Source organism: Letharia lupina (genome assembly GCF_014066315.1).
Source record: "Letharia lupina isolate WasteWater1 chromosome Unknown contig_16, whole genome shotgun sequence".
NCBI lineage: Eukaryota > Fungi > Ascomycota > Lecanoromycetes > Lecanorales > Parmeliaceae > Letharia > Letharia lupina.
The window spans coordinates 358,678-384,292 of record NW_023502985.1 but is presented as its reverse complement, the minus strand read 5'-3'; the positions used below and the strand labels follow the sequence as shown (position 1 = coordinate 384,292).

The 25,615-nt window shown below is 50.3% G+C and overlaps 10 protein-coding genes across 10 annotated transcripts; 7 read left to right on the top strand and 3 right to left on the bottom strand.

Moving 5' to 3' along the window:
- Positions 1–2,529: 2,529 nt before the first annotated feature.
- On the top strand, positions 2,530–3,329 carry HO133_002927 (uncharacterized protein; the record flags this gene model as incomplete). The annotated part of the gene is made up of 2 exons (XM_037293851.1): positions 2,530–2,631; positions 2,799–3,329. The coding sequence occupies 2 exons, from the start codon at positions 2,530–2,532 to the stop codon at positions 3,327–3,329; spliced, it is 633 nt and encodes a 210-aa protein (XP_037149929.1).
- Positions 3,330–4,642: 1,313 nt separating this feature from the next.
- Positions 4,643–5,980, bottom strand: HO133_002926 (uncharacterized protein; the record flags this gene model as incomplete). The annotated part of the gene is made up of 2 exons (XM_037293850.1): positions 4,643–5,141; positions 5,601–5,980. 2 exons carry the CDS (start codon positions 5,978–5,980, stop codon positions 4,643–4,645), a joined length of 879 nt encoding a protein of 292 aa, XP_037149928.1.
- Positions 5,981–6,508: 528 nt separating this feature from the next.
- On the top strand, positions 6,509–9,125 carry HO133_002925 (uncharacterized protein; the record flags this gene model as incomplete). The annotated part of the gene is given in 6 exon segments (XM_037293849.1): positions 6,509–6,802; positions 6,845–6,999; positions 7,060–7,438; positions 7,989–8,275; positions 8,293–8,787; positions 8,822–9,125. The coding sequence occupies 6 exon segments, from the start codon at positions 6,509–6,511 to the stop codon at positions 9,123–9,125; spliced, it is 1,914 nt and encodes a 637-aa protein (XP_037149927.1).
- A 1,297-nt stretch (positions 9,126–10,422) lies between these two features.
- Positions 10,423–12,242, top strand: HO133_002924 (uncharacterized protein; the record flags this gene model as incomplete). The annotated part of the gene is made up of 2 exons (XM_037293848.1): positions 10,423–10,585; positions 10,645–12,242. 2 exons carry the CDS (start codon positions 10,423–10,425, stop codon positions 12,240–12,242), a joined length of 1,761 nt encoding a protein of 586 aa, XP_037149926.1.
- A 1,313-nt stretch (positions 12,243–13,555) lies between these two features.
- On the top strand, positions 13,556–14,590 carry HO133_002923 (uncharacterized protein; the record flags this gene model as incomplete). The annotated part of the gene is made up of 1 exon (XM_037293847.1): positions 13,556–14,590. One exon carries the CDS (start codon positions 13,556–13,558, stop codon positions 14,588–14,590), a length of 1,035 nt encoding a protein of 344 aa, XP_037149925.1.
- A 1,627-nt stretch (positions 14,591–16,217) lies between these two features.
- Positions 16,218–17,217, top strand: HO133_002922 (uncharacterized protein; the record flags this gene model as incomplete). Its single annotated transcript, XM_037293846.1, has 2 exons — positions 16,218–16,617; positions 16,646–17,217. 2 exons carry the CDS (start codon positions 16,218–16,220, stop codon positions 17,215–17,217), a joined length of 972 nt encoding a protein of 323 aa, XP_037149924.1.
- An 866-nt stretch (positions 17,218–18,083) lies between these two features.
- HO133_002921 (uncharacterized protein) lies at positions 18,084–18,632 on the top strand (the record flags this gene model as incomplete). The annotated part of the gene is made up of 1 exon (XM_037293845.1): positions 18,084–18,632. The coding sequence occupies one exon, from the start codon at positions 18,084–18,086 to the stop codon at positions 18,630–18,632; it is 549 nt and encodes a 182-aa protein (XP_037149923.1).
- A 925-nt stretch (positions 18,633–19,557) lies between these two features.
- Positions 19,558–20,443, top strand: HO133_002920 (uncharacterized protein; the record flags this gene model as incomplete). The annotated part of the gene is made up of 2 exons (XM_037293844.1): positions 19,558–20,129; positions 20,266–20,443. 2 exons carry the CDS (start codon positions 19,558–19,560, stop codon positions 20,441–20,443), a joined length of 750 nt encoding a protein of 249 aa, XP_037149922.1.
- A 318-nt stretch (positions 20,444–20,761) lies between these two features.
- Positions 20,762–21,264, bottom strand: HO133_002919 (uncharacterized protein; the record flags this gene model as incomplete). The annotated part of the gene is made up of 2 exons (XM_037293843.1): positions 20,762–20,968; positions 21,097–21,264. The coding sequence occupies 2 exons, from the start codon at positions 21,262–21,264 to the stop codon at positions 20,762–20,764; spliced, it is 375 nt and encodes a 124-aa protein (XP_037149921.1).
- Positions 21,265–22,004: 740 nt separating this feature from the next.
- HO133_002918 (uncharacterized protein) lies at positions 22,005–22,702 on the bottom strand (the record flags this gene model as incomplete). The annotated part of the gene is made up of 4 exons (XM_037293842.1): positions 22,005–22,085; positions 22,142–22,333; positions 22,393–22,539; positions 22,598–22,702. 4 exons carry the CDS (start codon positions 22,700–22,702, stop codon positions 22,005–22,007), a joined length of 525 nt encoding a protein of 174 aa, XP_037149920.1.
- Positions 22,703–25,615: the final 2,913 nt, after the last annotated feature.

Genomic DNA, 25,615 nt, shown 5'->3' with positions numbered 1-25,615 from the left:
TTTTGTCCACGCAGATGAGCCCACCGTACGTCGCTCAACGCAGCGGACGCTTTTCGCTCACCAGCTCTACCGGGTTGGGCTTCGTGCTTGCGGCGGTGCGCTGGGTGCATGACAAGCGTTGCCTGCCGCCTAAGCTAAATCATGCGAGGCTACACCGCCTTTGTCCATCCCTCAATCTTGCGTGTGAAAATAGCAGTCGCCCTCCCATACCGGGGCACTCACCCCATACCCCTTTGGGCCAAGCCGGGTTCTCGAGCAAGGGGCACGCGGGCGGTTGCGGTGCGTATCCACTCTCCAATTCCGAGATCGCAGTTGCTCGCAACCCCGCCCCATGATCCGGGCCAGTCTCAACAACCGCAGCGCCAGAGGACGGAGTGAATTTCCTGCCCGGTGAGGTTCTGAACGCCGTCTACTTACATATTCCATTCCGAGAACGAACCCTGCACGCTCGACGTCCGAGCGCAGATGCAGCCGTCACGACACGCGGGCGACCCGGTATGTTGTCGATCGCGGCTCGGGTGCGAAGCTCGCTGGGTGGAATACTTGGATAGAATGTGGTGAGATAACGTCAAGGAGGTGCTGGACAGAGGTAGGTGGAGCATAGACAGTCATCCCTTTCCGTACCATGCGCTGACTGGCCCCGTCTGCCCGGCTCTGGGTTGGGTATGTTGGCATAGGGATGAGGGCGCGTGTCCAAACGGATTGATAACCGGAATCGCTACGGGCGCATGGGCGTTCGTCGTTGTTAAAGAGACAAAAAATTTCCTCCTACGACTACCGCTGTCAATGACTGACGGGTTGGGTTGGCGATATCGATATGGAGCTGGCTTTTGGGTATGTTGGTGTTGGTGCGACGGTGCTCAAAAAATAAAAAAAAAAAAAAAATACAAACAAACCCACGCCACCCGGAACCAAAACACCGGGGCGCGTAAGAAACCGCTACGGCGGAAACCACGGAAATTTGGTCGAGTGGCCCCGGCGGGGGGAGGAGGATTCGGGGAAGGAGGGTGGGTTAGGTGAAGTTGGAGGGTTTGAGTGGGTATGTGGTGTAAGGAAAGGAAGGTGGGGGATGAGGTGTGCAATATCACAAAAGGGACAGCAAACAGACAAACCACGAAACACGGCGAGAGAACAATCAAGCAGCCCAACCAGCCAGCGGCAGGAGAACCATCAATCCTAGCACACAAAAACAAAACACACCAAACTCACACGGCAACACATTCAAAACGTACAAGAACCATCAACAAAGGCACCGGGGCAGCCTCGCGCGGCCGGCACTCTCTAAAAACAAGATAACGGCCACACACTGAATCCATCGCCGACAATCGCAGTCAAAGTGTTAGGTCGGTTTGGACCGACGAGACGCCTTTCGCGAGAGGACCCGGGGTCAGGAGTCAGCAGCGGTATTGGGCACGTCAGGCGCGGGAAAGGGGCAAGCATGTTTGAAGAACCACCACGAACGCGCAGTACAACGATTAAAGGAACCATCCACAGCGGGAGCTGGCGAGGAAAGAGCGGTTCAAATTTCTAAGCACACCCCAACAATAAATAGACTGAAGAACACTTTCCTTAGGTCGTCGACCTACTCGTAGCACCTCCGCGACAAATACCGCACCCCCAACGGACTTTGGTACCTAAACCCCACCAGCCCTTGGAACAGGTTCCAGACCGCATTATCCCAATGCAAAGCAAAGCCACAGCCTACCCCACGCATAAAAATAACGGAAAACCCCATCCAGCGAAGAGAGTCCCCAAGCATGGGACCGGAGTCAAATCTACTCAACCTTTTATAAAGAGCAGAGGCAACATCAAACCATTGGACGCACGAAAAAAGGGACCATAAAACCCCCACACCTATTCCTACGCACCCAAAGGCCCAACACCAAACACAAAGCCCCCACAGAAACAAAGCGATGATCCTCGCCAGCCAAGGTGATACATCCATCTTTGGACAGCATGCCGCCTCGTGTTCTGAGAATTCATGCAGATGGCTGAAGATATCTTCACAGCACGTCATTTATTGAAAACATCGTTCTTTATTCTGCCCAAGAAGAGGTGTCAATGCATCCCGGGTAATTCAGCCAGAAAAAGACTTGTGAACACTTCGGTAGGTAGCCTAGCAGCCTCCTTTCGGCTCGTGAGGGTAGACGACTGAGTATATGACATTCATCTTCCGGGCCTCAGCATCAGTCCGGACAGCAGAAATCCTCTCTTTCTTGAAGGAAGACAAGCTACCTACGGATTCGCACTCGAATGGCAAGGCTGGTACGTATCCGTGTAGATCGATCTCAGAAGCTAACGGTTGCAGGAATCTAGCAAGGTTCATAGAGGTGATCTAAGGCATCCTAGACTCCACGAAGACTCGGTGGACATCATTCGGACAAGAGTTTGGAAAACGTTCTATCCAAACATCAACCATACGTGGGGCCCAGGCACCAAGTTTTGCCACAGGTCGACATGGCAAATTGAGAAGCACGCCGCGTCCGCTTGCGTTACTAAGATTCTATTATACTACGCCATCAGCTCATTATGGATGAGGGATGGCTGCTGCGTGAGAAGCACCACTCGGGCAGACTCTATGACTGCCAGCTGGGTACAGAGCGAGAGAAGTATGATTTCGAATCAGTGTGGGTAGGAACCGAACAAATTATATGCTCAATGTGCGAAACCGTCTGAGGAGTGTGCTGAGGAGTCTGGTTGTTGATGCGGAGGACAGGGCGAATGGTGAAGGGAGCGGATGCACGGTTGTTGTCAGATGAGATTCTGGCTGAGCATGATAGATCAATGGTTCAACACAGGTGTCAGAGCGAGTGGAAAGTTGGACGGTTCATAGGGGTATATACTTGCTCAACACGGCACCAGAACAACACCTGCCGTCCGCACGTCTCTGCACACCGCTTTTTCAACATCTCGATACAGCATCTCCGATGGCAACCCTCTTTCTCCTTGTCACGCCGTGTATCGCTCTAATGGCCCCTCTTATCAATCCAGCCATCAGCATTCTGGCTGTGCTAGCACTTACTGTCATGCTGAGCGTCGCTTTGACAGCTCTCTTCCTTTGGACGTGGAACACGGGAGACCACGATGAAAACGAAGCCGTCGCCGACGACGCAACGAACATCGTCCGTACGGCTTTGGCGGCGCTGGCCAGAGATCCAGGAGCGACGTCTGCGTCTTTCCGCGTGGTGAATGGCGTGGTGGTGCATCGAGATCCTACGGCTGGTGTTCCAAACGGTGGAGACGGACCTGCGAATGGGGTTCGGTCGGAAGAAGTGGGTTCAGGGAGCCAGGATTTTTCGGGGACGCACGGACGAGAAATGGAGTCTTAGCCGGAGCTTTTTCACGCTGGGGGCAAGGATTCTGCAAGCTCCAACTCCTGGAAGGGAAACGCGGTCGTCGAGGGGCTTGGCGGATTCTGGGTATCGGTTCGGAGCTTAGAGGGTCCGTAAAGGGTTGCGAAGATGGTGTAGAGATTGGACGGAACGAGCGCGACGAACATCGAGGGAGATTGGCAGCTGGTTGGTAGCATTGCAAAGTGTCAAAGCCCGTTTCACTTCAATCAGGCGAGTAATTATCAAGCGTTTTTTACAGTGGTCAGGTAGTATCGATATCGAGGGTTGTTGGCAGAGTTTGCCGGAAGACGATGCCTCCTTAGCGAGCTGGTGATGTATTTATTGTCTCATGCACCCTCTAGCTACCCACGTCAGAACGCGTGCTTGATTATCTCAGAACGGTTGCCAGCCGAATATGACTGCGTTGAGGACCTTCTTTGGGGGGCTGAGACCCATCCCATAGCTTGGCAAATTGAAGGTAATTTCTCTTGGCAGAAACATCAAAATGCTGCTTTCTTTACAATGCAACAACTTTAAACTGAGAAGATTCACGATCAAAATTTGCATGTCGAGATTTTGAATCTTCACAAGAGAAGGAAATGCGATGCCAAAATTATTTCTGTAAGGCGCTTTGTTATAGAGCTGTGCTGTAGAAAGCAAGGAGATTTTGATATTCGGTCCGCAGCCCCTGAAATATACTACCTGCCAAGATGTGGGATAGTTTCGATATATCTGACTTTGGAGATTCGATGGCCTGCGATCATTTCGTGTCATTGGCTGGCTGGCTAAAGCCAGATGCCGGTTCAACAGTGTCGGTCTGATACAAAGTCCATGGCATTCAGGCAAAGTGCCAGGAACAGTGGCAGTATTAAGCGCGGGATTTTTGTGTTTTAACTTGAACAATGAGTAAATCGAGAGCTATCCGCTGTCTTTGGGTGGGAACAGCCCAGACAGAGTCTTGAGATAAGTGATAGCTTACTCGTCGTCATTGGTATCAACCATTTTCCAATTCGTACCGCATTAAATGCCACTTTCTCTGGCAGCACACCTACATTCGATGTCGCTTGCTATACTCTGATCAGCAAGGGCTTGCTGCTAGTGGTTGCAGCAGCAGCAGCAGCGGCTGGTATAATCCCACCAGGAACTAGGAACAGATGTGAAACAAGTATCTGATGTGCTGGGCGTGTGTATCAATAAACTCAGAAGATGCAGTGTGACTGGGGAGCACCTCGTCAAAGTACTTTCTCAAGCGGCGAACGCCATTCACCTTTTGTTACTCGTTGACACAGCCCCTGCAGCACGCCTGCAGCTCACTCGAAATCTTTAATCCCGAGATAGATTTGAGCGCTGAGACGCACCCAAACAGCTCCAGCATAGTATTTCCCGGGGATCCATGTGTTGAATTCACACAGCGCACGATCCATTGTCCATTTGACGACGTCGGGTCCTTCGGCACATTCCAAGCCGCCTCGACGCTCCGTATTGAATAGTAGAGGTAATCGCACATTGGTGAAGCAGCACTGGCCTAGCGTGTCCTCTGAATTCTGCATGGTTTCCGTGCCAAGAATCTTTGCAAGTGAATGTCCGCCGTCGCGAGCAAGATTGAAGCAATAGTACCTGATCTTGTCCTCGCCACCGCATACGTCTGTGCGAAACTTGATTGCCTCTGGGACGCAGAGATATGGCGTTTGATCGATTGTGGCTGCCCATTTGAATAAATCACCAAAACGGCCGGGGCCTTGGGTAACACTTGACATGCCATCGATATCGTCTTTTGTGTCGACATTGTCTTCCATTTTGGCCTCGAAGCTGTGTGAAGTGGGGATCGTGGAACGTATGAGGTGTTGGTTGCGAAATGGGACATAGAATATGGCGCATGCCCGGGGCGTGTAGAGCCATCTATTGTGGCAAGCGGATATGTCAAACATTGTTTCTTGACCACAAAAAGTGATTTACTTGTAGCAGTTGCTGGTGAAAAAGTCGGGATCAACGCGTACTAGATGTGTCAAGTCGATGTGACCGATACCGTGAGCGCCGTCAATGAGACTCAAGACATTCAGATCCCGGCAAGCCTTCACGAGTCCCTCCCATGGCAGGCGTACTCCAGGAAAAGTGACCACGGTATCGAACATGGCAATTGTCGCATTTCACCCTTGCTGCCGCACTCTCTGTATGGCGTTGCGGAGCAGCTGTATCAGCAGGGCGTCGTCAATCGGGAAAGTCACATCAATGCATCTGCATTCAACTGGCGTAGTTTCGCACACATACTGAATGGCTTTTTCGCACGCCCCATAAGCGGTGCAGAAATACAGTATGGTATCGCCTTCAATGAACCTCAAGTTGCGTAAAACTGTATTCACCGCCGTTGTGGCATTTGGCACGAACACAACGTCATCAATGAATGCCCCCAGAAGCGTTGCAGCCCCGATACGGGACCTTTGTAGAAGTTCTGGAATGGTGAATCGTATGTAGGGATCTGATCTAGCCTCAATACGGTCTTGCAACGCTCGCTGATGGTTACGTATGGCTGTGGGAAATGCTCCATAAGATCCATGATTCAGCGGAGTATAGGCTGGATCAAAAGCAAAGTGCTCGTCTCGCGTCCCTTGGCCAAAGGTAGTAGCTTCCAAGCCCATGTGTGAAGGCATCTTGGCTCTGTACGGACCGTAAGCACAACTGGACTCGATGCTGGTGAATCAGTGCCCATTGGGGCCAGTATTCTTGGTGGTCAGTGCCTTGATAGATCAGAGTATATAGGAGGAACAATTACATAAGGGAAACAGAAGCAATGACCCCTAAGGCTGTGATATTGATCGATTCCGAGGCAGGCTCGGGCTCGATGGTGAGACTAGCTCAATTGGGAATGGCTTCCTTAGCGTGGTCGTTACAACTTGCAGCTTCTGTCACATGGACTTCTAATTTTTATTTTGGCCCATACAACATACCAGTATACTAAATACCAATGGCTCTTGTTCTTTCATGAAGGCCGATCAAACACCGCCAGCAGCAGGCTTGTCGGTCTCCGAATTGACGAAGACGGGAGAAGGATGAGCCAAATGACCCTATTGCTTTTGCAGGCTCGGTCAGAGTGGCCGATTGATTTATGCAAGCCCTCACGTGCCTTATTTGCCTGGTCCGCGTCTTACAAAGGCTGTCAGCCCACGCTAGGTACGCCAATGCTTCGCGGAAACATTTCGAGGACAAAATGCTTCCCTGATAAGCCAGGGCAGAGGTTTTGTCAACCAGGGCATGGATCCACCTTCTGCGGTGGCCTCAGTGGTGGCAGTGCGATCCTTGCAGCCCAAATCAGCACGGCCTTTGCGGAATTGCGCAACGATACCGCAGAACTTCCGGGGCGACTACATGCCCTAAGTAACGAAGTCGCTGACATCGAGTTTGTTCTCTACCAGGTCGTTGCGGCTTTGCAAGAGCGCAACTGCATGTCCGACAGTGACCAAGGATCCATTCCCGTTCTGCTCTAACAAGCCGATACAAAGCTGAAAGATTTGAAGGACATCTTCGACTACCTCGCCGGGTCTTGCACTCGAAGAAGAGTCTTGTGGAGGGCGGCCGTGTGGAGAAAGTGGCTTCCAAAGTTACAAGCCTTACAAGCCGATGTCCGAGCCATCAAGTGCAGTCTCAATGTCTTGCTAGGCGCTTCAAACTCGTATGCAAACATATCGAGTACTCAAAATCCCCAGCGATTACACTGACGGAATGCCGACAGACGTGACTTGATACGCGTGAGGCTGGACCTTGAAAGCCTGTCCAGGACGTCGTCCAACGAAGCAGATTATCACGCCGATTTTCGCCTTGAAGTTTCTAGGGACCTTGCACAACATGACTTCACCCTAGCGCAGACTGTGGACCAGGCTACCAAGAAGGTTCACAAAGTTGATGAGCGAATAAGCAGAATAGAGGAACTACTCATGGCCCAAGCAGTCAGTATTGATAAGTCACAGTACCCTGAAAGCAGACTCAAACCCCAGCCTACGGCGTTGGCGATGAGACGACGACCTCAACGCGTTGCTTCCACTTCCGATACAGAAAAGTGGGCATCAACGCCTCAAGCGGTCGGCATTCGTGTGAAAAAGAATGTTGGGTTTGTCTGTCGCCCTGCTTGCACATGCATATGCCATTTAGAGCGCAAGTCTAGTTCTTGCGGATACTTTGATCATGTCATTGGCCGGCTATTTGTGGGCTATTCCGGGCTGCCTCTGCTCAACTCTCCGTGCGACTCAACTATGTGCCAACGGTCACGAACTCCTTACGTATCCGCCGAAAATCGGTTTCCCTCAGGCTTTTTTTGGTCTCAAATCTTCCGTCTCGAGCTTGGTTACCAGGCACAGATTGGACCCCATTGGGAGCTGACCACCTTGAGAAGAGTACCCGAGTCGGCACGATGTGTGAGATTCGCATTAGAAGGTGATATTTCTGGCCTCAATAGTCTCTTCCAGCATGGCTTGGCGTCGCCTAGGGATGTGAGTAGCACCCGTGGCTACTCGCTACTGCGGGTAAATTCGAGGATTGCCTTTTCCTTCCAAACCTTGGCAGAAAATATATCTAGTTGGCTCTCTACGGGCAACAATACGAGACCTGTCGTTTCCTTCTTGCAGCTGGCTCGGATCCGGACTACAAGTGAGCTGCCCTGAATAGAGACTAGTAAAAGGGTTTGAATTACCAAGTCAACCTCCTAGGCCCATTGCTACTGATGACGACTGCCCGGCTGCTAAGGCTTGCGACATACTGCTTCGAGGAAACCTCAGTACCAGCGTCATAGAGGTCCTTCGATGCATATTGAGAGACAGTGAGTTTATCATGAACCAAAACTTTGCGCCCATTCATAAGATCGTCCTCGAACTGTCCCTCCAGGACTCCGAGACAGAGATGCAATGCGCCGCACAGCACTGGAGTGGGCAGCCGCCCGCGGAGATGACCGAGCAGTGCTTACACTTCTCAGCTTTGGAGGCAAGCCCAACATCACTGACAACAAATTGAATACGCCCTTGACTCTTGCTTCCAATCAGGACAACACGCTATGCGTTCAACTTTTGCTCGAGGCCGGCGCTCTTGCAAATCCGGTTCTCCCTTTAGGCGTAAAACTTAGCAGCCCATTAAATTGTGCTGCACGGTATGCAACTGATCCCCTGCTCTTGAAGACGCTGTTCGACTTCGACGCTGACGTAGAGGCCAGTAGCGTCGACGGCGTTGCGCCACTATTGCATGTGGCCCGCGGAAAACCTGTCAGCTTTGCAGAGCTGCTATTGGACTACGGAGCAGATATCAACCCAGCTTCCAAAAACGGGCTGACATCTTTGACGGCTGCGATCATTTTCAACAACCATAGCGTTCTCCGCTTGCTGCTCGATCGATGGTTTGAATACACAGAATGTCCCAGGCTCAAAGGCCATCATCTTCTCGAATTCATTATAGATTATGCAGACATCGAGACTATGTCGATACTAACTACTGCTACGCATCTTCAACAGCTATGTGCCAGAAAAGTCCGCCGCCCAACTCCGTAAGCGGCTCGATCTGACCGATGACCGTGTACTTGCATTCGAGAGTCTGCTCGATGCAATCCGCGATTATCCCAAGCTCTCCAAGTACCGTGAGAGCCTTGCAAATTCAGGAGCGCTGGACTTGGAGAAAGACCCGGAATCCAATGGAGAAGACACAGATGACTATGAAGATGCGCGTGGAAGTTTGAGCATCGTTTCAAATGACTTGAGCACGCTGGCCAGGCAACCTCCGAGGCCAGCAGTGGTAGTGTCTGCCGCAGAAGAACAATGAAACCGCTGATCGACGTGCACAGACTGTCTTTCAGACCTTTTTGGAAGGTCTGGTGGCAACGAAGAGCTGATCCCAATCATATCCTTCATGCAGAGGACTTTGTTGACGGAATTCTCTCCCCCATTTTAAAACAAATGGTCAATTCCTACTATACTATGGGAGAATTGGTCTAATGATACAGCGAATACAAGGGATGCGAGGCCTTGTGCATGAAGTGCGTCTCCGTTAGAGTACCGATTCTTTTCTCTCCATTTTTTCTGCCTCTTTGTGCTATCCCTCATTCTTCAAAGTAAACACTCATTGCTATCAGCGAGTATGGAAGATGTTCGAATTGATTTGCCGTGCAGTCTGACGCTCCTCTGCAATGACCGCAAGAACTACGCGTAGTGGTTTACATTGCGCCTGCTCTCCAAGGCGACGAAGTCCTTGTTTTTAAGGTGTGATTTGTGTGACCAATATTTTCTTCACATACGCCCCTGAGTTCGACTCTCACGACACAAGCAAGCTGAAGGCCGATTTGCGTCCTAGCAATGTTAATCGCGAGCTGCGGAAAGCTTACACTGCATTCTCGTCTTCACGAGACGATGGATGGGGTTTCGACATGGCAGTAACGGATCTTTGGGAATGCAGCTCTTTTGGTGAAAATTGACAGGAATTAGAGGTTAGTATTGGCATGGAGGATCCAGTTCCATATGTCTGCAGTATTGTAGTATCAAGCCGACATAAGGAGACATGATATACCTCGGCTATTTCTCTGTTCGGTATCGTGATAATTGGCAAACGCTCCGCGATTGGACAACAAGGCGTCGGGCGTCTCAACACAGCGGCTAGGTGACTCAGCACTTAGGAGACTTGTTGTTCACTGTCCTACGTTGTCTATTCTGTCTCTTCCTAAACACTACTTCCCTTCTCTTACCCAACTCTACCATTCTCTCCATACTTCATCAGTACAATCAATCTCACGGTAGGCATACTATGTTTGCGTATGCAGTTGCGACGGAGAGTTGACTGTAATATCAATCTTCGTGGTCCACCTACCGCCGCGGCAACCATTTAGCATGGCGTAACATCAGATTACCTCATTCGTTCGCAGCCGGATTCTCTTGTTGTGATGCATTTTTGGGTCGAGTAGTAACATCCAAGAGACTGCATTGGTGGACACAGTGCAAGGACTCCCTAAGCCTTGACGTGACGTCTTCTTGCTCAGCACAAGAGCTGATTAGCTACCTTGGCTTCGTGTGACCAACGTTTGTCTGTCATCCTTTGGCGTGTGTCCTCCAGCATCAAGGCCTGCACCATGACACGTTATACACGCGAACAGCGCATAAACACGCGTTGTACAACACACGTGGACCCTATTCGTAAATCCTACAAAGACCTTAAGGATGACCGGGTTGCCCGTGAACACCTAGGCGGTGGCCACGCGTTAGCTACTCGGACTAATGATCAGGTTGATAGAGGTATGAACAACGCCTACCACTCGTCCGCTAGTCTCGTATCACTAACAACAGCCGTTCAGGTACTACTGCTGCCTCCGAGACCCAGCAACAAGGAGCCGAGGAGGACTTGACGAATGATCACCATGAGTCCGGTTCAAGTTCCCCGGATGCAAAGAACATGAACGTCGAAGAGCGACTGAAGATAATGGAAGAGGGGGTTGCCCAGAAACCGAAGGCCAATAATTCAGTGGCAGTGGCTCTGACCTTGGAAGAGCGAGTCACTAGACTTGAAGAGATGCTCAAGAAGAATCTCTGCATTGGTAATGAGTCAGAGCATGGTCCTGAGAGGGCGGGAGCAGTTCTCGGACTGGCCATGGTACCTGGAACGGGCATAGCACTTGGACTAGGCATGGCACTTGGACTGGGCATGGCACTTGGACTGGGCATGGCACATAGTGGAAGCTCACGGGCCCCAGATCCAAAAGTCTGCGATGATGGCATCAAGCCGCAACACAATATTGCTATTGCTGCAATTGCTGTTGCCACCTGTACATTTGTTGTCTTTCTGGGCCAACTCCTCGGGCCATATCGTGCGACTGCTGAAGGTTACTGGAGATGCCAAACTTCCGTCATGGGACCATGGGCAAAGCGGACACGCCTGCAATGGCGAGGGGACCAATTTCGCTTTGAGACACTCCTCACGACACCTTGGTTATCCCTCGCAGCATTCCGTTTTTATCGAAACCAGCAAAGATTTACTACATTCTCCACAGAAGACCAAGTTGAGTGTATATCAGGGTCGTCAGCGTTAATATCTCGTACCATGGGTGTCTTCCAGGGCAGAGAGGAGGAAAGTAGCGATTTGGCATGCTGGCTACCGCTTCTTGAAAACCCTGATCACAACGAGTGGAATTTGCAGAGATATAGATGCTACTATCCGCAGTCACTACATGGTAGTGGAAAAGCGCACGGTCAGCTAGTCGGTCCAGCAGTGCGGTTCCAAAAAATGTCGTGGGACTTCATGCCGCCTGACATTGTGCGCCCCCTTGCAATAACAACTGTTGCCGATCTCGCGATAATAGCTCGGCGGCTTGGAATGTCGTGGAAAGTATTCAACCCAGAAGGAGGCAGCATGAGAGCTGAAGGCAATGGACACAGCATTTCCTCTACATTGGCAGGATCTATTGGGCTAGTACTGCAGTACATCCATCATGAAGGTGGCGTGACATCCTCTGAGAAGTCGATCTCTCGACATGTCGAAGAGTTGCCAAAGAGTGAGCTATACATTCCAACACGAGAGGCTGATATGATGGGGTTCGGCATCTTGCCCGGGTGCGACATTCTTGATGTCCCAACGTTTAATGTGGGAACGACGGACGAGGTTTACGCAACCATGGATATTCTAGACAACACCCGAAATGCCAGTGCGAGATTGAGGGACCTGAATTGCCTTCTGGTGGGGAAATGGGATGCGCATTGCATGTACGGATTTTCGGATATTATTGCCCTCGCTGCGCCTATGCTTCGTCGCAGACACAGCACCATTGTTCGAGTTCCCACGCCAACCGAATACTGCTCCAGTCTTCTGTCTCACAAAGAGTGTTTTGTTGTGTTTTACAACCGACTCAAAGAGTATTTGGGCACCCGGTCCGAGGATAGGTTTGAGCAGGCAATTTGAGTCTTGGAGCAGTATGAACGGCTAAAGTCACGACACACTGAATGGGAAAATGAAGCGGAAAACAACAACAAAGTCAACGATTCCGATTTGACCTTTCTTGACAACGTGCATCATTGTTGGGATTCAACGACGGACTATTTCGTGCAACTCCAGGAGGCACATCACTTGCACTACCTTGATCTGATGGCGTCCCACATCTCTCATGCTGTCAATTATTGGGGCGACGCATGGCAACAGCTCAAACAAGGAAAAGCTCGCGACAACTATGGCCTCAGGGCTCTGGAAGCGGAAGGCGCTCACCTGTATTTTGACTACTTACCTCTTATCGTCGAGGACATGCGGAGAAAAGGGTTTGAGGGACCCGAGAAGCTTGTGCATGAGGCATGGTTCACGCTCATGTTCCGTGCTTTTTGTTGGTGGAGGTGTCATTCTTTACATCCAGGGGAAGATCCAAGCTACAAGGGCTCGACACTTCCTTCGCGTTACTGGGACAGCAAGTTGCCCGTGTACATCGTCTAGGCAAAGGAGACACCCCATCGGAGGAATAGATCGACTCCCAACCTAGATTCACCCGTGCAGGATCGCTCTGATCCATTTCAAGGATCCGGCGAGAACGCAATGGTCGTGGAACGAGTCTCAGGAGCGCCGAAATTTCTCCATAGAATGTTGGCAAGTATGAAGTCCTGGACGGTATGAATAGAATGAAGGAAATTAGTTGTTCGTATTTGGCCAGAGAACCTGGTTTGGCGTTTGGATCCTTTGATTACAGTAGTCACTCTGTTCCTGATCCTACTTGTATGCAAACATAATGAATGATCCCTCTCTTCTACCAGACCGCATTCTCTCCAAACCATAGGTCACAGTAAGTACTTGATGGCTCTTGTCCACCTGCTATGTCGTTCTCAACCCCTTAATGGATTCCTCATAAGTGCAGACTCTCTTCTCTTCTCCTTCCATAAAATAGGTTTTCTATCCAAACATGCGCGACTTCATATGCGTTACAACTTCCCCGTCTTGACCCAAGGGGCCCAACACCACAGTCGTCTCCAGATCGCCTTGCCTCCGACGCTTGAGTCTTGGCGTTATGGGCGATCGTCACGTGAATATCACGCTAGTCTGTATGAATAATCTCTTGCCAAGAGTTGCGCACGGTCCCTCGGATAGAAAAGTACCTTGGGTAACTGGAGTTGGAAAGAACCTCCACCTTCGCGAAGCAAGTCACGACGATGAGGTTCACAATCATTACCTCTTTCCTTTGCCTAATAAATCTCAAAGTATGGGCGCACCCTGCGGAAGACGCAGCTCCAGGAACAATGCCGGCAGAGCCCCCTACACCCATTGAAACCAGCATCCCCAACCGCAGCTACCTCCTCAAACTCGACTGCATCTCCTGCCCCTTCCTCATTCGCCCCTCCAACCGCAACCAATGGGAAAAAGACCCGCGCTCTAACCAATTGACCCTAGCGCTCTACATTGATGGTCCCCACCCTCACCTCTTCCTCCAAGGTGAAACCCTCAACCCACTTTATTACGAGCGCCGGGCGCCCTCGTTCTACAGCCAACCGCATCCCTTCGCCCCGCCCTTCACTGCGAATCAGATTGGTGTGAATGAGACGTTAGAGCAGGAAGAGAATAACAATGGATGGGGGATTCCTGTACGGCAGTTCGAGTTGGCGTATGAGTTTGATGTGGTGACCTATGCGCCGAAGGATAAGGTACGGGAGTGGGAGGTTCTCATCGAATTTCAGATTACGGGGTTGAGGCATGAGGAGCATGTGCCGAAGGATATCCCTTTCTCAGGTGGCGTGTCTTCTCCGGAGACGGAGGGCGTGGTGCCGGGTGTGACTAGCGTTGTTAGGCTGGTGCTGGGGTATACAGCATTCGAGGAGATAAGGATCGATGCTTTGGAGCTGATGCCGAAGGAAACGATGGCTAAAGTCGCGGGCAAACAGATCGAAGTACTGCGCAAGGCGGCGGAATCGAAGGGGGAGAAGAGTATCACAACTGCAAATTGGGGCGGAAGGCTGCGCGATATCAACGGTCCAGACGGCAAGGACATATATACCGAGCATGCCTCGTTCAAGCCGGGGGAGTGGAATGACTGCGGTAGGAAGGATGAGTGGGGGAGGCAGATCATGTGCAAGGTGGACGACTTCAAGGCGTGGTCACCAATGATATTCGTGATATCACTAATGTTGCTGGCGGTCGTATTGATCGGGATATTTGTTTTGGTTGTGTTTATGGCCTGGCTCGCAATCCGCTTCCTGGGAGGCCAGAAGATTCAGGAGGTGGTCACGGCTAAGGGCGAGAATGATGCTTTGCTGCTCTTTGGGGATGAAGAGCTTTGAGGATCAAGAAGAGAAGACGAAGGAAGAGGTTATGGCGACTCAACCAAGCTGTCCGTTCGGATGAACGGAAGGACAGCCAGCAATTTGGTCCCTATCAGCATAACAGCGACAGCAACTTATAAGTGCACCAACCCCAAGTACCGGATGGCATTGCGATAAAGGTATAAGAACTTGAAGCAATGACTTTGAACTTTATGACGGATGCCTTTTCGAGCCCACTAGGCGGTCGTCATAAGGACGCGTTGAAGGCGACGTTTCGGGGACTGTCAACACTTCAGCGCGCCACCCACTCAGTAAAAGAAATAGCTGCTTCTCCTCCAGGGCCCCCTTCACACTCCACTCAACTCAAAACCGCCACCTTCATCTGGTTACTATCGTCTGCCTCTAGCCAATTAGTCCGTCTTGCTGTTCGAACTGCGGAAAGCTTCATTTGCTAGTACTTCGACCTTGCCCATAAGATTCCGCCAAGTCAATCCTAAGGTGAGATCTGCGTAATGCATCGGCATCCTCTAGGTAAACTGATAGAATCAAAAGACATCAAGATGCCAAATATCCGAGCCTATTTTGGCTCTATCGTCATCCGCGAGATCTGTTTGGTTTTCCTGACAATCGACATTGACAATGCCTATCCCATGACTGTTGCAACGATTTTTGGTACTATGTGGATCATCCTCTCGCTTTTCGGACAGGGCGGGGTGTCAACATACTATGCAAGGGATACTCGTCCTGCGCGTCGTTGTTAGGTTGGGAATCTTGCCGCCGTGGACGTCAACTTGGGTGGTTGTCGCGCTGGAGATCACTGTGCAAGCAAAGAGGAAAGGAACGAGATATAAAGATGATGCTGGCGCGAATGCGCTAGGAGATGTTCAGGAGGGTGCTTAAGGGTCGTGTCCCCAAAATGAAGCCTTCCGCTCAACTTGAGTGCAATTAATAAACACATCGAAGACCCAAAGAAACACCTTGCACAAGGCAATTTGCCAATAAAGTGGTACCTCTTCGGCGTGCCTTTCCGCCCCGCCTGCAATGCGATCTTTACGCTCTTACCTTCCCAACATTTCGACTGCTGAACGCTCATGGATGTTGGACATCATCTTTCAGATTGCTGTTGCGCTCAGCTTGGGCGTGCACTCAGCGTAGGATTGGCCATCTTTGTCCCTGTCTGTTGAAATGTCTCAGCTTGGTCGCACATGTATCTGTTGTTAGCCGTTTGTTATAGCCCTTGTCACATTTTCCGGTCTTTTCGAATTCTTCATACAATGAAGTCGATCCGCCTTTTGCTTAGCCTATCGGGCTAGCTTGAAAACAATGGTCGGTTGTTACAATGGTCGATTGATTCAATGATTTCGGTTACACAATGACTTGTATCCGCCTTTTGCTTGAAGTATCAATACACTGCCTTTGTCGTACACTAACTGGCTTTGTCTCTAGAGAAAGCACGCGACAATGTATGTTCATGACACTTCGCTCGTTGCCCATATATACCCTGTCCCTGCTCCAACTTTCTTCATTCTCCATCATCCACTCACACACTCATCCTCGAACTTCAACAGCAGTCTTCGCTTTCCAAAGCTTCCTTCATCACACAACGCCCATCAACACAATCAACATACCTTTCTCCACCATCAACATGCCACGCCCAAGCGTAAGCACCAACCCAACGAGTCGCGCGATGACTAGACGCGGCTCTGTGATGGTTTCTGAGGTGTCGAACCAAGTAAGCTCCCTTGGTCCTCGTTCCCGTGGCACTAACGGCTGCAGCTACACCGTCCAGAGCTCCACAACGACCACTGTCCGTGACCGTCTTGGCAGCTCGACGCTTCATCGAGAAGACTACTCTCACTATGAAAGCGGTTCATCTCGTGACGACCACTCTCACTATCCCATCTGTCCATATTGTGGCGACTACGCTCACTATGCGAGCGGCTCATCTCTCGGCTACGGGGACCATCGTGCGACGCGAGCATTGGGTTACGACTCGGACTCCTCAGACGAAGGCCATGTGACTGAGGAGGTCTATGTTCCTCTCGGTAGATTGACTCTTGGAGAATCTACCAGTTCTCGCACTGGAGGATCGCACAGTTCTCGACACACCTCTCGACCCACCGAGTCTCGATCCACCGCTCGACCCACCGATTCTCGCCACACTTCCCGGCCCACCGAGTCTAGATCCACCGCTCGACCCACTGAGTCCCGACACACCAGCTCTCGACCCAGCGAGTCTCGACACACTAGCTCTCGACCCACCGAGTCCCGACACACCAGCTCTCGACCCACCGAGTCCCGACACACCAGCTCTCGACCCACCGAGTCCCGACACACCAGCTCTCGACCCACCGAGTCCCGACACACCAGCTCCAGACATCCCAGCTCCCGACAATCCACCGCCCCAGGTACATCAGGGGAGCTCACTGTATATGGAGAGCGATCATCCCATGCGCCCTCGGTCAGCCGACACACCAGCTCCAGACATCCCAGCTCCCGACAATCCACCGCCCCAGGTACATCCGGGGAGCTCACTGTATATGGAGAGCGATCCCATGCGCCCTCGGTCAGCCGCTACACGACCGACGACCGTGAGACGGGATCGAGTAGACGCAACACTGACGCTCATGGCGGCAGGGAAGTAGCTCGTCGCCACTGATCTGTGAGATCGCGGGCGAAGCTGGGCAGGGGATGGAGTTGTTGGGAAGGAATAGTGTTGAATTGCAACGGAGATTGTTTTTGTAAGGTAGAGTTAATACTTAATATGCGAAATCTTTCCTCACTGCGCGGATCACATTTGCGAACGAATCTGGCTATCAAATGCATGAAATTCTTCTCTAGCCATTGGAAATGGGACTGACTTGCATTTTCTGATACAAACAGAAGATGCAAGGTCATATTCCTTTTTCCTTTTCATTATCTAACCAATGCTCAAACTCTTGCTCCACGGTGTACTTACCATTGATCAGGACCTTCCAATACCGCGGGTTGATAGATGCATCTATTTAGCAAACAAACATCTGTCTTTGTCCTTTTCAAAGGACAAAGCTCACAAATATCCTTTCTAGCTGCATGATCCCTGCTGCTGATTCTGGGACATGATATCATAAATCAGAAATTCAGGGTGTCAGCTATAAAGTTCATTATCCTTATGTTTGCCAATGGTACATGCTCTATTGTGTTGGAGGTCCGGGCTCTAAATATAGTATTTCTTGTGGTACATACAACAAACACTACTGGCTTTGTCTAGACAGTCAATATAAATTCTGTGAAATCTTCGAGGCACAGAAAGATTATACTAGATGTCTATATAAATGCTCAGCTCCTTCCTTCAGTGCTTTCTTCCAACATCCTCCACATACAGCTCTGGGCCTCAACGCCGACTTTGAACCTGGGATAGTCTTTGAATCCTCCAACTCCACACCATACCTCACTAAACCTCTTACGGACTCCTTACGTATCTTACATCCAGCATCCAAACTCCAACTCCATACCTTCTTCAACGCACAACATGACTCGCACTCGTGCCGGACGCGACTTCCACGGCCTGACTGAGGCCAACTATCGTGAATTTGAATTAGCATACTACAAATACCACCCGCAATCGCGCTCTGTCTCGTTTGAGAGATATCTAGATAACGGCACACATGTGAGGGAAATAGAAGAGGCCGTGGTGAACAACTTTCATGGAAACAGGTCGGGCCAATGTTGTGGCTACGGTGCTCGTGGACATGGCCACCGCTCGCATCGCTTTGGGTCCGCTGATCGGAGGGGATCGCGTGTGCCTCTTTCTACATCTCGCTGCGGTCCAGCCGACGACTTCGACCGTGTTCAGTTCAGGGATGTTCCATGTGATGGCCGACGTGGAGCTGGAGGGTCCCTCGATCGTGCAGGACACCCACTTCCTCGTGGTCATTGTAGGGTACCGTCACCACCTCCCTCCCGCTGTGGTGGAGAGTCCTCGCGCCCACGGCAACATCCTCAGTCCCAGTGGAACCGTCACCCCGCTTCAGATGGCTACTCCGGCGAACACTGGGGTTGCTATGGTCCTCAGGATTGACATTGTGAGCGGGATGGTAGTTGTCGGTAGGCATAGACGATGATGTATAAGCAATGCGGGAAAGCGAAGGAAGTTGGGACAGACTGCCCCTAAAGAATTACTAGAGCATCAGGAAAAGAGCTTTGATTTTACGAGATGACATTGCGTTGCGGGAAGGAGCAATTAGATAAACTGTTTACGGGAGAATAGTGGTATTTTGGTTGAACTTTTTTTTGTCGCTAGATACATCTTAACACCCTTAGGCTAAGATTTCGGCTTCTAGTACATTGTCAATCGATCAATGTACATTTGTATGCTTCAAGAACAGAGCCTCCCTTGATGCATGTTTTTTTTGCCACAAGCAAATGCCCAATCAACGGAGACAAATTGCCGACCGAACAACACGTAATGTAGTTGGATTCCTAGTGGTATACAGACAGTCTGGACAAAGAGGGTCCGAAACCGCTCTAGCGAGACTGGCTCTACTCCTTTCTGCTCATATCCTTGCGGGGCCATTCGCTGATGATAGTAACACGGTCATTCAACGAATGTTCACATCTAAACACTCCATTAACACAAGTTCCGCTGCGGATTCATTACACTTCGTAACACTCGCCACAGAGTCTCAACACTTAGCAACATTCCCCACAGGAGTTCTTACCCGTATAAACCGCTGGTTCTCTCCAACCTGTTTCCTCTTATAATTGGCAACCTTTGAACTTCGACCTGCAACGATTCAACATTTTCAGCCACAGGTACAACACCTGCTTCCAACACATCCACTCAGCCCTGGTGTTTGACACTCCCCAAACACATCTGCTACTACATCTTCCTTCATTTGCTCCCTCCCATCACCAACTCATAGGTAACGCTCAGTACTTAGGATTCCTCGAGCGCCTAACCCGTAACCAACCTTCACTACCAGATTCCTTCCTCGATCGTCAATATGCCAGGCCAACGTGTCGATCAGATGGTCAGCGACATGACTGATGAAGAGTACCGCGCGGCTGAAGAAAACTACGAAAACTACCACCCCCAGGCTGACTTGATGAGTTTCGAAGAGCGTATGGAGCACCACAAATACGAAGAAGAGCTGTATGAAGACCAGGCACAAGGGCGTGATAGTGATGTTCGTGCTCGTAGAGCTGATTACGCTTCCAATCCGCCTGGGCGTTCCAACTATGGTGGGTCTCGGATGTCTCGTTCACGTGGGGAGCGTCTGCCATGCGTTATCCATGCGAAAACTCACCGCAACACAGTCGCCACACAGGCGAGCACAATGGTGGCATTTGGCAATCATATTGCCATCTCCGTCAAACACAGCGTTGCAGGAGCGGGGAGCGTGCTGGTAGGCGCGCCGGGCACGACGGCAACAAATGTTCTCATTCAAGGCCGGCAAGGGCCCAGCGCTTCGGACAGCGAGCGTGACGAATTGGGGCTGCCAACGCGGAAGAAACGTGCACGTAACGGCAGAGTTTTTGGAAAACTTACGACAGCAGCCATGATAGCAAGGGAGATGTGCGCGAGATGCGTGCGTTAATGCTACCTTTTGTATGCGTTGGTGGTTGATAACAAGTTTCAAAACGTTTCTTGAAATTCACGTAAGATGCTAAGAGTGGTGAAAGGAGTGTTGACAAAACAGAAAACTTTTCAGGGGAAAAGTAAACATCATCATAGTCGCACGTCAACCACACGCGTCACGCATCCAAATCAGAACTATGCGAGCGGTCCCTCCTACCATCATGGCGATCGTCGTGGCACCGGTAGAGGAGGGTATGAATATGAGGCTTCCTCTGAAGGCGAGTCACTGGTCGGAGATTCTCACGGCCTAAGGCATGAACATACGGGATATTCGACTATGGGCCTTGCGGAGTCTAGAAGACGTGATTTGGCTGGCAATCTCCTGCTTAATCTCTTTAAGCTCTTTTAGTATGTGTTGTGGAATAGTCTTGCCCTCCTGTAGCAGCTTGTTGATCGCTTTGGTAATTCGGCCTTTTTTTCGGCAAGAGCCTGCCTGCTAAGCTCGGAGATCATCGTGAGGTTCGAGTGATGTAAGTCGGAAGGGGAAATGTGTGTTCAATCGTGTAGTGGGTGGTTCGTGAGGGGCTACACTGGGTGTCGCATGAGTGTAATATGAGTGTTTAGTGATGTTAAGTCATTGTAGGGCGTCCAGGAGTTTGATGGCCTGGTTGCTGGGCATCTTGCTGGACTTTTAACCCATGCGCCTTGTCGACCAAACCCCGACCGAAGATGCTGGGAAACCTTTCCCAGTACTGGTTGAGCTCGTCCTCCGTGAGTTGCTTTTCGTTGCCGTTTCCCGTCTCATATTCATCGTCACTGTCAGCCTCGGCCTGACGCTACATCTCGTGGGCTCGCTGGTCGATGTCTCTTGGTGCCGTGACCCAAACCAGTACCGGACGCTCATACACGGAAACTAATCCGCGATTTCAGCCTTCCAAACAGGTCTGGCGTTGATGGGAAAGACCATGAAATTTGGCTCGTAGGTACGGCCGCGGAGTTTGTCCAGTGCTCTGGGTGCAACGGAGTTAGGAGCCGACTCCTCAGGGTTAGCGTCAACGTCCATCGCGTTGGAGTCATTGATCAGGAAAGGTTCGGCAACGGCAGTAGCGCCAGCCGCATAAGGGTCGTCCATATTTTAATCGGCTTTCCCAGCAGGCGGCCTGGGTATGAACCAACAGTACGGCGCAGGATTCTGAGGATCTTCTTAAAGCTCCCACATTGCTACTTCTGTGCTCCCTTGACTGTGGCAACGTAGTCCACACCCGAGCCTCATTTCCCTTCGTCTCTTTCTTATCTTTATATATATGAGAGGCATCAGACAGCAGAATCGAGAAGGTGATCGAGGATACCCATATCCCTCGTATCCTTCCAGCAAGTGTGGAGGCCATGAAGGCATTGATCAATCCACCAGTCATGCCAACGGATGCGGCACGGACAGTCTTCACTCTCATCTTGTGGTCGCAGCACGGTCGGCTGTAGGCCTTGAGCCTGCGATTGGAGAGCCAGGACTTCGCTTTCAGAAGCTCCTAGGTGGAAGAGGCGGTGCCCTAGCTGCTCGCACAGCCAGTCCTTTTTTGGGCATTTGTGGTCTCTAATGAAGCGTAGTAGACACAAGGCCCTGCGAAGGGTCAGTCTCAGAGGATGAATTGCCTAATAGGCCACTCACCGGCTGCTTCTAGCTGCCGCTAGATACATCGTATCGGTTTGCGAACGCTTGTGCCAGTGCCTCCCGCAACCAAGCGGCCAGCTTCCCCTCCGGGAGTTGCTCGAGCATGACGCTTGCTCAAAAGGGCGATCTGTGGTCATGAGAGGCAGAAGGGCCGTGTGGAAGGTGAGCTACGAACGCAGTGAGAGATCGCTGTGGTGATCGCACTAGTTTGGTGCGGCAGATTGAAGCTTTGGTACGTGGGCATTGCCGTGGAGGACATCAGCGTTGGTGTGGTGGTGATGAGTCTGAGTTCGAGGAAAGGGTAGGTCCTCCAGTCAGTTAGTAAAAAGAAACAAGGTACGTTGTCGTCGTGTGACCACCACGTGGCGCACTCGGTTGATCTCATTCGATCATCTGTTGAGGCAGCGGGAGTAGATCCGCCAGAAGCAGCAATGCATGACGCATGCCCTATCTCTAGCAGACATAGCCAGCCAGACTCCGCAGACGCAAATCCCGTTGTCACTGTATCTGCCCCCCAGCCGACTTTCTCCAGCTGCGATTGATCAATTAGTTAGTCATCAGCAGAATCATTAGGTAGTGGAAAAGACTTACCCGTTCCTTGGCGAAATATGCGGTATCAAGTTCCGTCCGTCTGACATGAGTCTTGCGGACGAAGTTTGGATGAGCAGTCATCTCCGCCCATGCTCCGATTAAGATTTCGAGCTGAATAAGTTGCCTGGCAGCATCGATGCCCGAAATCTATGAAGAGTCAGAAGTCGCGACGCAAAAAAAGTGAAGAAAGATGAGCACGACTTACCTCGTCGAAGGCTTTGGGTTGCGACATCGTGAGATCGTTGTACTTGAAGTGCAGTGTCAACGTGGCAATGATTTCTTGTTGAAGTGGTTCATGCCTGGGTCCCATAACCGTAGGTCGTACGCTGTACTTGAGATCATTGTCATGAATCCGCTAAACCTACCCAAACCTAGCTTTGAAGATAGATAATCCACATGCTCCTGATCATAGGTCATCACCATAATGAAGGCCTGATAGCCCTCCGTCGACGATTGGTTCAGATGAAAAACGCCAGGAGATAAGTGCGTGTGAGGATGGGAAAGAAGTCAGGTGATGAGTTCGTTGTGAAGAGGGGCCCGATTAGGGCGCCAAGGATGCCGGAGGCGGGTACGGGGACGATGAAGGTGTTCGTGTAGGAGAGAAGCCAGAGAGTTTGGGCGAAGGAGATGATAGATTTGAGTGCACCGGCTGGTGATTTTCTGTAGACGATTTGAGAGAGGCTAATCTTGCTTGTTTTGGCGTAAGAATTTGACGGCGATCTGGTGGATTAAGGCTATTTCTCATAAAAAGAAAGGAAATTTTTCCAAGAATCGCTTGACGAAGAAAGAAGAGAATTTTGGCTCGAAATGCCGTCTTCTTTTTGGATGACTTGCCTTGCATTTGCACTGTGACTCAAACTTTCTCAAGTCTCTGCTTTTCAAACTCTTCCTCTATACATGACTTTTGATATACTCTCTTACTTTCGAGTCATCTGCCAAACTGTAACGCCCTTGAGATCTGGAATTAATACCTTAGTATGTACATATATAGTAAAGGACATAAAGGTATTTAAGAAGAATTAGCCCTAGCCCAACAAACGAACCGACGCGCGGCTTTTGACCTACTTCCACCACACAAAATGATTTAACATAGGAACAGGCAATAGGCGGAGAGCTAAGCAATAGGAAGGATATTAAGTGGGAGGATTGACCGTAATAATGCCAAAAAAAAGAAGGCCATGTCCTTAGGCAAGAAGACGAAATACTGAAAGAAAGAGACAACGGCTAATTAGGGGTAACCCACAATATCTCCCGTCGCAGGAAATTTTCGAATAAAAATAGCTGAGACATCGGACGGTTTCAACACCAAATATGCATCGTTCGATGTTCCTTCGTAGAGGCCAATTGGCTGTGATCGTCGTAGTAGATCCTCCTCTTATTCCTTAATGCAGTGGGGATGACAGGCTAAGTTGCAGTGGTGTTCTCCGCTTACTGAGTGATGATTTGATGTGGAACCGTGGAGAGCATATGACGTGGGATCTTGATAGCTGAGCCGTGTTCTTGACGATGGTGGCCTTGTTACCGCTTGGTTTCTCCGCAGTGTTCTCCGTAGTGTTCTCCGTTTCTCCCATTTGCCTGTTATAGTTCCTCCTCTTGCGATATTCCTCCTATAGAGGCTTAACTACTATGATCGTCGTAGTAGATCCTCCTCTTATGACGTTATTGCAGTGATGTATCATATCAATATAGTGGGATGACAGGCCAAGTTGTAGTGGTGTTCTCCGCTTGCTGAGTGATGATTTGATGTGGAACTGTGGAGAGCATATGACGTGGATCTTGGAGAGCTGAGCCGTGTTCTTGACGATGGTGGCCTTATTGCCGCTTGGTTTCTCCGCAGTGTTCTCCATAGTGTTCTCCGTAGTGTTCTCCGCATTTGCCTGTTGTAGTTCCTCCTCTTACTCCTCCTCTTTATAGAGTATCAGACTGAGTGGCTAGCTGAGTGGCTGACTGAGTGGATTGCTGAGCTGATAGGGTAGGTAGTGTTGATTGAGCGGCTGCTCGAGTATCGCTGGCTTGGGAGGAGAGAAGATGCTGTGAATTCGTTCGGGCCTATTGAGAGGCTTCAAAATAGGGTGATGAAGAACGGGTAGGGGAGGAAGACGCGTCTTGGGAGGTAGCATCGCTGGGTTGGAAGGCATTATCGCTGGCTTGGGAGGAGTATGTAGGGGAGGACGTATCCGTTCGGGCTCTTTTTGAGGGCCTTCCAACGCGTTTATGAGCAGTAGTAGGTAGCTGTTAGGCTCGCTTGCGGCCTCGATTGCCAGCAGTAGCGGATTCGCCGAGGGGTGGCCTGGGGGCGTCAGTAGGGGCCTAAGAGGCGGCAAAAGGGGTGTACGTGCACAACCGGACGCGTTTGGTGTGACTACAATATTTGAATATCAGTTTAACCCACCTACCGCTTGGGAGGAGTATATAGGGGAGGACGCATCCGTTCGGGCTCTTTTAAGGGTCTTCCAACGCGTTTATGAGTAGTAGTAGGTCTTACGGCCTCGATTGCCAGCAGTAGCGGATTTATCGAGGGGTGATTTAGGGGCGTTAGTAAGGGGTTCAAAAGATGGGTAGAAGGGATATATACCTGAAGCGTTTAGTAACGTTTCCGCGAGGGGTATCGAGGATAATTATATTTATATTGGTAAATTGGTAGAATGGTGGAAGAAGAATGGTTACACAAACAGGTGGAAGGATTATTATCCGATCCCGGACGCGTCTGGTGTGACTACCATGACTACCATATTTGAATATCTATTTAATCCACCGATAGTAAGTCAAACTTCATAATTTTTATATCGTTAGAAAGCGCAAACTAAGCTCTATAATTTACGAAATTATAAAGTAACAGCATCCGTAAAGAGCTAATTATTTCAAAGTGTAAAACTTCTACACACAAATTTTTAATAAGAGAGCTCGAGAGGGCTAGCGGGCTGACTCAGCCGATCTAACCAAAGAGCGTAGTGACTCTGAATTTATAATTAACTGCACATACAAATTCAAGGTTTTCTAGTTCAGCCCTACCTTATTCTTTTATATATACTGATATAGTAAAGGAGATCTACTATCACTTTTGTGTGTCAAAGAGACCGCAATCAGCTGCATCTGATCTGCATGGATGGCCAAAGGCAGCTGGTATCAAATGCAGAGAGAAAGAACCGATGTTGTTCAGAGAGGTATACGAGATAGATTGAAATGTGTAAAGCGAAAGCGTGCTGAGTACAGGTAGGTAGGA